Genomic DNA, 12532 nt, shown 5'->3' on the forward strand with positions numbered 1-12532 from the left:
TCTCATTTAATTTTCATAACATTATGAGGCAGGTATTATAATCATGTCTATTTTAAAATTTGGAAACTGATTCTCAAAGAGGCTAAATAACTTGCTCAGAATCACACAGTTCATAGATCAAACCAAGTCGCTTTGAGTTTAGAAGTGACATCCTTAACTGTTGAACTCTACCACATGGGAGAGATGAGCAGTAGTGAAGGACAATGTGGGCTCTTTGTGTGCTTTATGTGGAGGTAGAATAGTGTACCACCCATTTTATGTTATTTGAGAGCCAATCTTCTACCTGCAAATATGTCCCCTCCCCATCCCTACTTCTCTGTGATACTGCTAATAATGCTTTATTCTTTGAGATTTATCTGGACAGTGTTTTGCACAAGAGCCACCGGCATCAGAAATCAACAGGCCAGCTTGTTAAAATACAGATTCCTGGGATCCATCCCAGACTTATTGAATCCGAATTGCTAGGGATTGGGTCTGAGTTGATTCTTATGACATTAAAGCTGGAGTGAACAGCAAATGCCCTGGGAAAGACCTTTGTTTTTTTTGTTTTTTTTTTTTTGTAGACAGAATCTCGCTCTGTCACCCAGGTTGTAATGCAGTGGAATGGTCTTGGCTCACTGCAACCTCTGCCTGCCAGGTTCAAGCAATTCTCCTGCCCCAGACTCCCGAGTAGCTGGGACTACAGGCACGTGCCACTACGCGCAGCTAATTTTTTTTTTTTTTTTTTTAGTAGAGATGAGGTTTCACCATGTTAGCCAAGATTGTCTTGATCTCCTGACTTTGTGATCCACCCACCTCGGCCTCCCAAAGTGCTGGGATTACAGGCGTGAGCCACCATGCCCTGCTTGGAAAGGCCAATCATTAACCCTTATTGAACAACATCTTAGCTATCAGTTGACACCTAGCTGGAATGGCAGTAATGAATTCATTGATGGACATCTGGGAAGTGGTAGATGTCTGGAAGACAGATCAGGAAATTAGAAGGGTGAGATATGGAAAGGAAGAAAAAAAGGAGGTTATGATAGTATCTCCCTACTTTGACAATATGTGATAAAGGCAGAGCCTCTCCACCGGGCATTTTTCATCTACATTGGAAACATTTTGGAAGTAAATCTTTCATTTTTTGCCACTCAGAGCACCAATCTGTTATCTCATTGATATAACCACCTTCTGAGGTAAGTAAAATAGTAATCCTGGCCAGGTGCGGTGGCTCACACCTGTAATCCCAGCACTTCGGGAGACCGAGGCAGGCGGATCATCTGAGGTCAGGAGTTTGAGACCAGCCTGGCCAACATGGTGAAACCGTGTCTCTACTAAAAATACGAGAATTAGCCGGGCATGGTGGCAGGCGCCTATAATCTCAGCTACTTGGGAGGCTGAGGCAGGAGAATCGCTTGAACCCGGCAGGCGGAGGTTGCAGTGAGCCGAGATTGCACCATTGCACTCCAGCCTGGGGGACAAGAGCGAGACTCTGTCTCAAAAAAAAAAAAAAAAAAAAAAGTAATCCTCATTAGGTAAAAAAGGAAACTGAGACCTAAATGAGTTCTTCAAGATCATCCAACTGATTAATGCTGGTGGTTGGATTCATGTTTCTAGCCTCCAATCTTATACTATTTGTCTTCCAATAATTTTTTCATAGGTCTAGAGAAAATGAGCCATCAAATAAAACCTAGGGAAATCAAGTCTTACATTTAAAAAGATTCAATGATACATCATTTTTTCCCACCAGTGGACAATTTAAATATATTTAAATAGCATGCTACACAAGGAAAGGGCAATGAGAGGAATTGAAGTGCAGAATAGTTCAACTGCTATGCCATATGTTTGGGGTTGTTTTTAACTTTTACTGGTTGCTTTATTTTTGTTATCAATGCTGGAAAGACTGCTGAACATTTTGATCTTTTTAATTTTAAGAATATTCAGTTCTTGTTTGCTAGGTTCTCAACCTTACCTCTTAGTCTTGCCTGTGATATCTTAATCATTTCCATGGCAAGAAATTGTGACCTCAGACAGGGACTAGAAAGATAGAAAACATGGATTAACTGCCATCACAGGAATCATATCCCCACAGCAATGCAGGCTAGGCTTGGGGCACTAATGGTCAAGTCCAACCAGTGATTATTCCAATTCAAACTAAGTGCTCTTTAGAGCAGCATTTCTCAAACTTTAACACATATTCTAGTCACCTTGGGAATCTTATTAAAGTGTGAAAAATGATTTAGTAGTTCTGGGGTGAGACCCAAGATTCTGCATTTCTAACAACCTTTCTGGTAGTGCCAATGCCATTTGTTCACAGATCACATTTTGAGGAGCCAGGTGCACGAACCATCATCATGTCCAAGCAGTATATGCAAATGAGCACATTTACGGTCTTGGGGGAAGTGCCATTTGGACAACAACCCTGATGAGCATGCCAGCTGTGATATTAACTAGCTGTGTGACCTTGGGAAAACATCTTTACCTCTCTGGGTCTCTGTTTTCTTATTTGCAAAATTATGAATTTGGCCTGGATAATCACCTGAGATCACTTTGGGTTTTCAAATTCTTTGACTCTCTGATGGAAAAAAGATACTTTAGAACAGGCGTGTCCAATCTTTTGGCTTCCATGGGCCACATTGGAAGAAGAAGAATTGTCTTGGGCCACACATAAAATACACTAACACTAATGATACCTAATGAGCTTAAAAAAAATCACAAAAAATCTCATAATGTTTTAAGAAAGTTTACAAATTTGTGTTGGGCTGCATTCAAAGCCATCCTGGGCTGCATGTGGCCCACCAGCCACAGGTTGACCAAGCTTGCTTTAGAACAAAGGTTTAGTCAGAGGGCAAATTGCCCTTATATTACAAGGAAAAGGAGGGAGGAGAGAAAGGTACTGTGACTGTTGTATATATCTTCTTAATCCCAAGTCCTTTATGTGTTCTAAGGTAACTTATTTCTTCCAAATGTGCAGAACATTGGCCTTTTCCATGAAGAAGAGGCAACACTGAGTGGCGGACAACACTTTTTGGCATCTCTCCAATTCAGCTGTTAGCATCTCCTAGTGTCTTCTTCACAGCTAACAGCTTTGGCTACTTGCTCATGACACTCCGTCTCTGATCACAGAGCAAATCCACTGTCTCCATTGGTTTCCAGTACTAGTACTCAATTCTACTCAATCCCACCTGATTCCAGGAGATATAATGGAGAAGTGCACGAAATCACCACCTACCATGCAGGGAGAGCCTTCCTTTCTTTAGGCAGAGAATCTGATTCTGCGGCCTCAAATGCAGCATCCAACCACGGAGAACACTGCTAAAAGGGGCCAAGTCATGCCTGCGCTGGCCACCACAGTGATGCCTGTACCATACTCACTTGAGCATCTCACCCAGTTTCATGGTGACCCTGCCAGTTGCTCAGAGTTCCTCACTCAGGTGACTACCTACTTGACAGCTCTCCAAATCTCTAATCCTGCAAATGATGCCCAGATCAAACTCTTTTTTGATTACCTATCTCAGCAGTTAGAAAGTTGTGGGATCATATCTGGGCCTGACAAGAGTACCTTACTGAAGCAATATGAGAATTTTATTCTTGAGTTCCAGCAGTCATTTGGTAAACCCACAAAACAGGAAATCAACCCTCTGATGAATGCTAAGTTTGACAAAGGGGACAACTGCTCTCAACAGGACCCTGCTACTTTCCACCTCCTTGCTCAAAATCTGATCTGTATTGAAACCAATCAGAGTGGTCAGTTCGAAAAGGCACTAGCTGATCCCAACCAGGATGAAGAGAGTGTCACTGATATGATGGACAATCTTCCAGACCTAATCACTCAGTGCATTCAGTTGGACAAGAAACATAGTGACAGGCCAGAGCTCCTACAGTCAGAGACCCAGCTCCCATTGTTGGCTTCCTTGATCCAACACCAAGCCCTCTTTAGCCCCATAGATCCACCACCCAAGAAAGGGCCTATACAGCTGAGAGAAGGCCAGCTGCCTCTCACCCCAGCCAAACGAGCCCGCCAGCAAGAAACTCAGTTGTGCCTCTACTGCAGCCAATCTGGTCACTTCACAAGAGATTGCCTTGCCAAACGTTCTCGAGCTCCAGCAATGACAAATAACACAGCTCACCAGTAAGAGGAGACCAGGAAAGTCACTTTTTAAACTTACATCCCTCTCACTCCCAGCCTTACTGATTTATAACCTACATTAACTTTTAAAATACAGATGGGGAACTGTGACACCACTTTATAGGCAGTTATGAACTGACACGCTTTGGGGAATTTAAACAATCAGATCTTGTTCATTGGCAAATTACCCCTCACGAAACCTAACCCGAGAATGATGAAAACAATTCACAGGCACTTTCTGCAGTTGGGATTAATTCTCCAAGAGCACCAAAAACCTGCAGGCAAAACTTTGCCCAGTCTGAGCCAATGAAAATAACCCTGGAAGCACATTGGGAACCTTATCCTGACCAATGGGTGACATCTGGGTTGAGTTTGTGGCCCAAATCCTGAATCTTGTGTGCCTAGAAATGAGCCCAAGACTTTTACCTTCACCTTTATTGGTCTGTATCCTAGTTTCCTGTTGGCTTAGGACCTTTGGCTGAAGTCCAAATGACATTCCTATATTCTGCTTATATTCTCCTCCTAGAGTTTGGACCACGCTTCACCTATTGACTACGATCTACCTTCAGCATAAATCAACCTTCCTGGAACCACAGCTCTGCCACCCTTCCATAGAGCTATATGTTTTGTTTCCATCTAAAGACTCATGCTTTCCCAACAAACAGAACCTCCTGGCTATTTACAAACCAGATTGAATGGGCATTTGAACACTGCTTGGAACTGTTGGTCCCTTTTTCTTTGCAGGCTAGCCCATCAGGCAGGTGTATGCTTTTAGCCAAGCCCACCAATTCCAACTTACTCCTCTCTTCTCCAACAACCCTACTTGAGGTTCCAGCATGTCTTATAGCCAAGTCAATATGCTCTAGGATAAGGATTTCTGAAAGGTATTTAGTGAGAGTTGGGGATGGTGTGTCATAATTACTGTGTCTGTAGCATGTCCTTGCTGCATTGGACAAGGGACCTGGCCAAATAAATCTCCACTGAAGACTGACAGCCAGACCCTGCAGTAGTTTCTAACTCTAGAAGCCTCAATGTAGTCACCATCTAGGATTACTACTCATTGCTATTGAGCTCTACCTTTATGGACCACCTCTGAAGTCCTTCATCTAATTGAGGATCTTAAAAAACAATGAATGGCAAACAACTTCCTACACTATCTCATCTGAAAAATCCTGGGGCACATACATTAAAACCATCTGTGCACAAAACTCAGGAAGTCGGGATTTTATTGCTTATGTTTTACTCTTGGTACACACCAGCTTTGTGTAGATTCCTGATGCTTCTGAACAAAAGTAGTGTTATGCTAGAACGGCACAACTCCCTAAAATGTTAAAACTGTTCAGCAATGATCACTGCTGGTAATTACCAGCCCTCTGTTCCCTGCTTCTTGTTGCTGATGTATGTCTCCAAAATGGATATCCTGGAGAAATATCAGTAATCACATATTCCCTAGCAACCATCAAGGCCTCTCAGAACATGAAATCCCATTGTACTTTGGCTTTGTTTCTGGAGAATTATGCTAACTTTGACAATACTTAAACCTAGCTAGGACCTTACTACTCTGATTCTGTAGCACCAATAAATAGATATTTTCACCTTGTGCCTTGCTAGCCACTGTGCCAATTCTTATTTGCATTCATGAATGGTTTCTTTTAACAACGGCTCGCTGCACAACCACATTACTCTATATGCTCCCACAACAGAGACCTGAGTTAACATATTCCAGTTATGCTAAGAAATTCCGACTATAGTACTGGGATTGTATGAGATCCTCTAACAAGTAGAGCTATTGAACTTAGAGTGACTCTGAAATTACCTGGAAGTATCTTGTTCTACCTCCATCAAGTCTATAATAAAGGACTAACCTCATGGCCTCTAGTCACTTTCCTTACCAAACCCAGTATGGTCTTGGAATGCTGATTGGAACATTCAGTTGGCTTAATCAACAATCTTTCCTTATTTTAGGGCCACAATTGATCGTTTTGGGTTCTTTCCCAAAGATATATCATTTTATTTCCTGTTTGGATTTTCTCTTTGCAGCAACATTACCTTCTTTCCTTAGAAATCTTCAGACTTCATAGCCTCTCAGAAAATATAACCAATCCAGGGCTATGAACTTCAGTTCACCCTCCACTTCTGGGGGTCCCTTGTTGAGGTGCTCCAAATCAAAGACCTCTTGTACACTGTGCAATACAATCCAGCAGCCAGACTGAGCATATGAATGGGATGCTGGAATAATGCTTTACTGCCTACCAGCTAGCAACCACTTTACCAATTCAAAATTTTTGTTATAGTGACACCATCCATTATATGCCATCCACTTCAACTAGAATGACTCATGATTTAGCATAAAGAGAGTTACAAGGGTGTGTCCTAAGAAATCATAGCTATGTGAATTTCTCTGAGAGTGAAACTACTTAGAATCTACAGAGAACAGATGAGATATAACCTACTCGAAGATGGAATCAGCAACTGCAAAGGCTTGGGGAACCACCAGATCCAAACAAGGTTGTAGCTTTAAGGAAGCAGATCTGCTACATATTGATGCCACCCAGCAAGATAGAATCTAATCATTTAATGATAAGTCTGAAGAAGAATTTGTCAACAAGAAAATAGTATTCATGGAGCACAGAAAAGCAAGAAGTTAAACAGAACGTTGGTAATCCCCCTAGATTCAGAGATGAGTTGTTGACCAGCACACTGTTTGGCGTGTCCACCCCTGCAATGGCCATCCCAATTTGTGTCAGCCATCTGGTCACCTAACTCCATTGCTCTGATTCCATGCTCTCAAAGTAATTTGATTGTAATTAGTTTCCCTTATAAACTTTGTTAGGGAGAGAAAATTTGCTAACCAGCTGACATGCGTGTTCTAGCCTATTTCAGAGTTAATTCTTATTATAATTGAATAAATTGGTGTTTGGCTTATACATCAGTTTTTGTGGGTTTAAATAGTACCAGTCCTCCTGATTCTAATTACCTCTGAGTACACTGAAAAAAATAAGATTCTCACTCTGCAAAGTCAGCACCATAGTGTGACTCATAGCGAGTCTACTGAACATTGGCCTCCTTGGGAACTTCGCCTCAACAGTCAGCCAGCTTCCCTTATCTCCCTCATTTGTCTACAGCTGTAATAAAATTTCTAAATACCTATAGTTTTCACTTTCTGCATTTACCTTCACTTGCATCCAGAAGCATGGTATCTGCCATAAGCAATTGCCTTTTACAATATTTCAGAGTTCATTCTACCTGTCAGAATAATCTGGCATGGATGAAACATAACACATGACTGTAGACATGAGCCACTGAAATGCACCGTTAGAGAGGGAGAACTGCATGACTGGCCTCATTCCCATCACCTCCATTCTGTCCAGATGACAACGCACAAGACCCATACTGTCACTGTCCTTACTTTTATCCAGGATGACACAACAAACATCATCTTTTTTTTGAATTCTAGAAGATAATCTCTAGAATAATCTCTAGAATGATGATTGTCACACCTTCTTGCCTATGACCATGATAGTCATCTCTGAAGCAAAATAAATAATTTAGGATACACATAATTTCTACCACCATCTGGGCAAAAGCTAACATCTCATGCCCTTAAAAGGGCTCTGGGTGCCTGTTTCATATCCGTAAAGCCCTGTCACATTGGTGTCACATCGGTGGCCATTTCATTGCCTCCCTATGATGGCCCAAACTTCATTTGGGTTGTGGGGTGGGGGGAGGGGGGAGGGATAGCATTAGGTTATAGCATTTAACATAACTAATGTTAAAAGACGAGTTAATGGGTGCAGCACACCAACATGGCACATGTATACATATGTAACTAACCTGCACGTTGTGCACATGCACCCTAAAACTTTAAGTATAATGAAAAAAAAAAGAAAAAAAGAAAAAACTTCAAAAGAATTTAGTGTCATGGATCTTCAGTGTCATCTTGCGGCAAGAGTCACTGACCACATTTCAAAAACAAGAGTCCCAGAAGTGAGTTACACCATTTAGTAGAGTCAGGAGAACTATCTTGGTCAACTTGTCTTAGTACCCAGACCACACTGTCCCGTCATTTATAGCCACTATGGTTTTGAGCATTCATGCTTATTGGTATAACTTCCTGTTATCAGCTGTGATTCTTAGATCTGTTTGGACTTGCTTCCTGCTCATTGATTTCTAGCATTTACTCTACATGGCCCTGGTTCTCTTATCTAGCCAGCTCAGTGATAAGTCAGTTGTGACTGTATTCCAAAAACCCCATTTGCTTCACAGTAACCCAGTGAAGGACTATGTAGAATTTCAGCCTTCCCTATACATAGAAGACTCATCCCTTTAGACATCAAATGTGGGCTGGGGACATCTAGGGAAAGGAAACTAATAGTTGGTGAATGCCTACTTTATGCCAGGCACTGTGCTGAAAGCTTTATTAATAATGCCTATTTAAATATCATATCACTGAAAGATGGAATATCCATTTCTGGCATTTAATGCTCACCACACCTTTATGAGATAAGTGTTATAAATTCAATTTAAAGATGATGAAACTAAGGCTTAGAACAGTTAGGCAACCTTCCCAAATTCATCAAGCAGTAAGTGGTTGAACTAGAATTTTAAAGCATATCTTTTTGATGCCAGAGCATTGTGATCTCAGAAGAGGGAAACTCTATAATTCACACCCCTCCTGATTACCATAACTTACTCAATTACACATCCCATAACCACTTCATGAATACAGGCTACTCTAGTAACTGGTATTCACATAGCCACTGATTGAAACTCTTGTTCTAAACAACAGCCTACAAAGGAAGCATGAAACAAATCAATGCCTTCTAGGAATTTGTAATTTCATTTGTGTTTCTAATGAGTTGGAGAAAATTCCTTGAAATCCCTAAAAATACACTGAATCTACATTATCTGATTGGGTAGTCTCTTGCTTTTTGAGGCGGGATTTTAGCAAAGGTTTCTGACTAACATAAAGGCTTTATATTTCAGTAGCTCTTCATACAAAGCCATTGAGTCTTTTTGAAAAACGATGTTTATAGTGGCTGCAGGAATGCCAGGAGACAATTTCAATGTCTTCTGATTATTGTTATCTGCTATGGTCATTAGAAAATCAATATTAAAATAGGAGTTTGGTTAATTCAGAGAGCAGTTAGCCATTTAAATTTGAGAACTCCCTTCATGGTGTCAACCTCAGGGAATATCTGGTCTAACAATCTGACTCTGAAGAGAATTTATGAGAAGATAGCCTTGTTCTCTTTGACATTAACCGTGAGTTTGGGAACGACTATCAAACATCATTTTTCCCTTAATTGCCTATGATAATTCTATCATCCATGACTTTTTTATTAAATCTACTTGTTTTCAGCCTGTAACATCTCATGGGGCAATGGAGACCACATGTTTAATACCTGCCATTTAAATCAGACTTCCCTTTACATGCATTAACTTCACCTATGTATAATGTAAAGGCATCCCCCATTCCATTCAATTATTCCAGGATATGAAGGAGTCTGTGTTAATGCTGTCACCTTATACTTGGTTTTAGAGGCATTAAATAATAAGTTACTGAGCATTTATTATATGCCAAGTATAAGAGTGGTGGAATTATGTGCATAATTTCCACAATAGCCTCATGAGAAATGCACTATCAGTATTCTCATTTTACAGGTGAAAACAAGTAAACTCACAGAGTTTAAGTAACATGTCCAAGGTCACTAGCTAATAGGTCATAGAGCCAGGCTTCATATTTGGGTCTCTCTAACAGAAAAAGCCATGTTCTTCACTACTATACTACCTGTCCTTCCCAGGTTAGTGTACTAGGCTGAAACGTCCTCATCTTTTTAGTGTATGCTCATGTATTCACCCATTTAGACCAGTAAACATCCATCATGCCCTTTCCAAACTTTCACCCGCTCTGCTGTCTTTAGCAGAGGACAATCATTACAAATGTACCCAGCATTCCAGATGTGGGCACTAAATACATTTGAACAAGATACAATTTACTTTTTTATTACTAATGCTTCCTAAAAATGATTCCAAAAACTTCTTGGCCTTTCTGGGTTTTGTCCATACCTTGAGAAAAAAAGTCATTGTAGATTCTTCCTTGAGAGCCACAAGTCTCTTCACTGAGTTGAAATTGATGACACAAAGCATATTACTTTAAAAATGTAGTTGGGGATTCGCTTCCAAGATGGCTGAATAGGAACAGCTCCAGCCTACAGCTCCCAGCGAGATCAACGCAGAAGACGGGTGATATCTGCATTTCCAACTGAGGTACATGGTTCATCTCAGTGGGACTTGTTGGACAGTGGTTGCAGCCCACAGAGGGCGAGCCAAAGCAGGGTGGGGCATCACCTCACCCAGGAAGTGCAAGGGGTCAGGGGATTTCCCTTTCCTAGCCAAGGGAAGCCATGAGTGACTGTACCTGGAGGAGCGGTACACTCTGCCCAAATACTGCACTTTTTCCACTGTCTGCACAACTGGTAGACCAGGAGATCCCCTCCCATACCTGACTCAGCAGGTCACACGCCCATGGAGCCTTGCTTGCTGCTGGCGCAGCAGTCTGAGATCAACCTGGGACATGGAAGCTTGGCGAAGGGAGGGGCATCTGCCATTGCTGAGGCTTAAGTAGGTGGTTCCATGCTCACAGTGTAAACAAAGCAGCAGGGAAGCTCGAACTGGGTGGAGCAACTGCAGCTCAGCAAGGCCTACTGCCTCTCTAGATTCCACCTCTGGAGGCAGGGCATATCTGAACAAAAGGCAGCAGACAGCTTCTCCAGACTTAAACGTCCCTGCCTGACAGCTCTGAAGAGAGCAGTGGTTCTCCCAGCAGGGCATTTGAGCTCCAATAACGGACAGACTGCCTCCTCAAGTGTGTCCCTGACCCCCATGTAGCCTGACTGGGAGACACCTCCCAGTAGGGGCCAACAGATACCTTATACAGGCAGGTGGCCCTCTGGGACAAAGCTTCCAGAGGAAGGATCAGGCAGCAATATTTGCTGTTCTGCAAACTCCACTGGTGATACCCAGGAAAATGGTCTGGAGTGGATCTCCAGCAAACTCCAACAGACCTGCAGCTGAGGGGCCTGTCTATTAGAAGGAAAACTAACAAAAAGAAAGGAATAGCATCAACATCAACAAAAAGGACATCCACAGAAAAACCCGATCCTTAGGTCACCAACATCAAAGACCAAAGGTAGATAAAACCTTTGGTAGATGGGTAAAAACCAGATGGGTAGAAACCAGAGCAAAAAGGCTGAAAATTGCAAAAACCAGAGCACCTCTTCTCCTCCAAAGGAACACAACTCCTCGCCAGCAAGGGAACAAAACTGGACAGAGAATGAGTTTGATGAGTTGACAGAAGTAGGCTTCAGAAGGTTGGCAATAACAAACTTTTGCGAGCTAAAGGAGCATGTTCTAACCCATCACAAGGAAGCTAAAAACCTCGAAAAAAGGTTAGACGAATAGCTAACTAGAATAACCAGTGTAGAGAAGAGCTTAAATGACCTGATGGAGCTGAAAACCACAGTACGAGAACTTCATGAAGCCTATACAAGCTTCAATAGCCGATTCGATCAAGAAGAAATAAGGATATTCAGTGATTGAAGATCAACTTAATGAAACAAAGCAAGAAGACAAGATTAAAGAAAAAAGACTGAAAAGAAATGAACAAGGCCTCCAAGAAATATGGGACTATGTGAAAAGACCAAATCTACATCTGATTGCTGTACCAGAAAGTGACAGGGAGAATGGAACCAAGTTAGAAAACACTCTTCAGGATATTACCCAGGAGAACATCCCCAACCTAGAAGGCAGGCCAACATTCAAATTCAGGAAATACAGAGAACACCACAAAGATACTCCTTGAGAAGAGCAAACCCAAGACACATAATAGTCAGATTCACCAAGGTTGAAATGAACGAAAAAAATGTTAAGGGCAGCCAGAGAGAAAGGTCGGGTTACCCTCAAAGGGAAGCCCATCAGACTAACAGCTGATCTCTCGGCAGAAACCCTACAAGCCAGAAGAGAGTGGGGGCCAATATTCAACATTCTTAAGAAAAGAATTTTCAACCCAGAATTTCATATCCAGCCAAACTAAGTTTCATAAGTGAAGGAGAAATAAAATCCTTTACAGACAAGCAAATGCTGAGAGATTTTGTCACCACCAGGCCTGCCTTACAAGAGCTCCTGAAGGAAGCACTAAACATGGAAAGAAACAACCAGTACCAGCCACTGCAAAAACATGCCAAATTGTAAAGACCATTGACACTATGAAGAAACTGCATCAACTAACTGGCAAAATAACCAGCTAACATCATAATGACAGGATCAAATTCACACATAACAATATTAATCTCAAATGTAAATGGGCTAAATGCCCCAATTAAAAGACACAGACTGGCAAATTGGATAAAGAGTCAAGACCCA

General features: G+C 41.7%; 1 protein-coding gene across 1 annotated transcript; it reads left to right on the forward strand.

Moving 5' to 3' along the window:
• Positions 1-3057: 3057 nt before the first annotated feature.
• RTL4 (retrotransposon Gag like 4) lies at positions 3058-4170 on the forward strand. Its single transcript, XM_055375973.2, is given in 1 exon segment — positions 3058-4170. A coding segment is annotated over 1 exon segment (933 nt). The 5' UTR covers positions 3058-3182; the 3' UTR covers positions 4116-4170.
• Positions 4171-12532: the final 8362 nt, after the last annotated feature.

The sequence above is a fragment of the Gorilla gorilla genome, chromosome X, assembly GCF_029281585.2.
Source record: "Gorilla gorilla gorilla isolate KB3781 chromosome X, NHGRI_mGorGor1-v2.1_pri, whole genome shotgun sequence".
Lineage (NCBI taxonomy): Eukaryota > Metazoa > Chordata > Mammalia > Primates > Hominidae > Gorilla > Gorilla gorilla.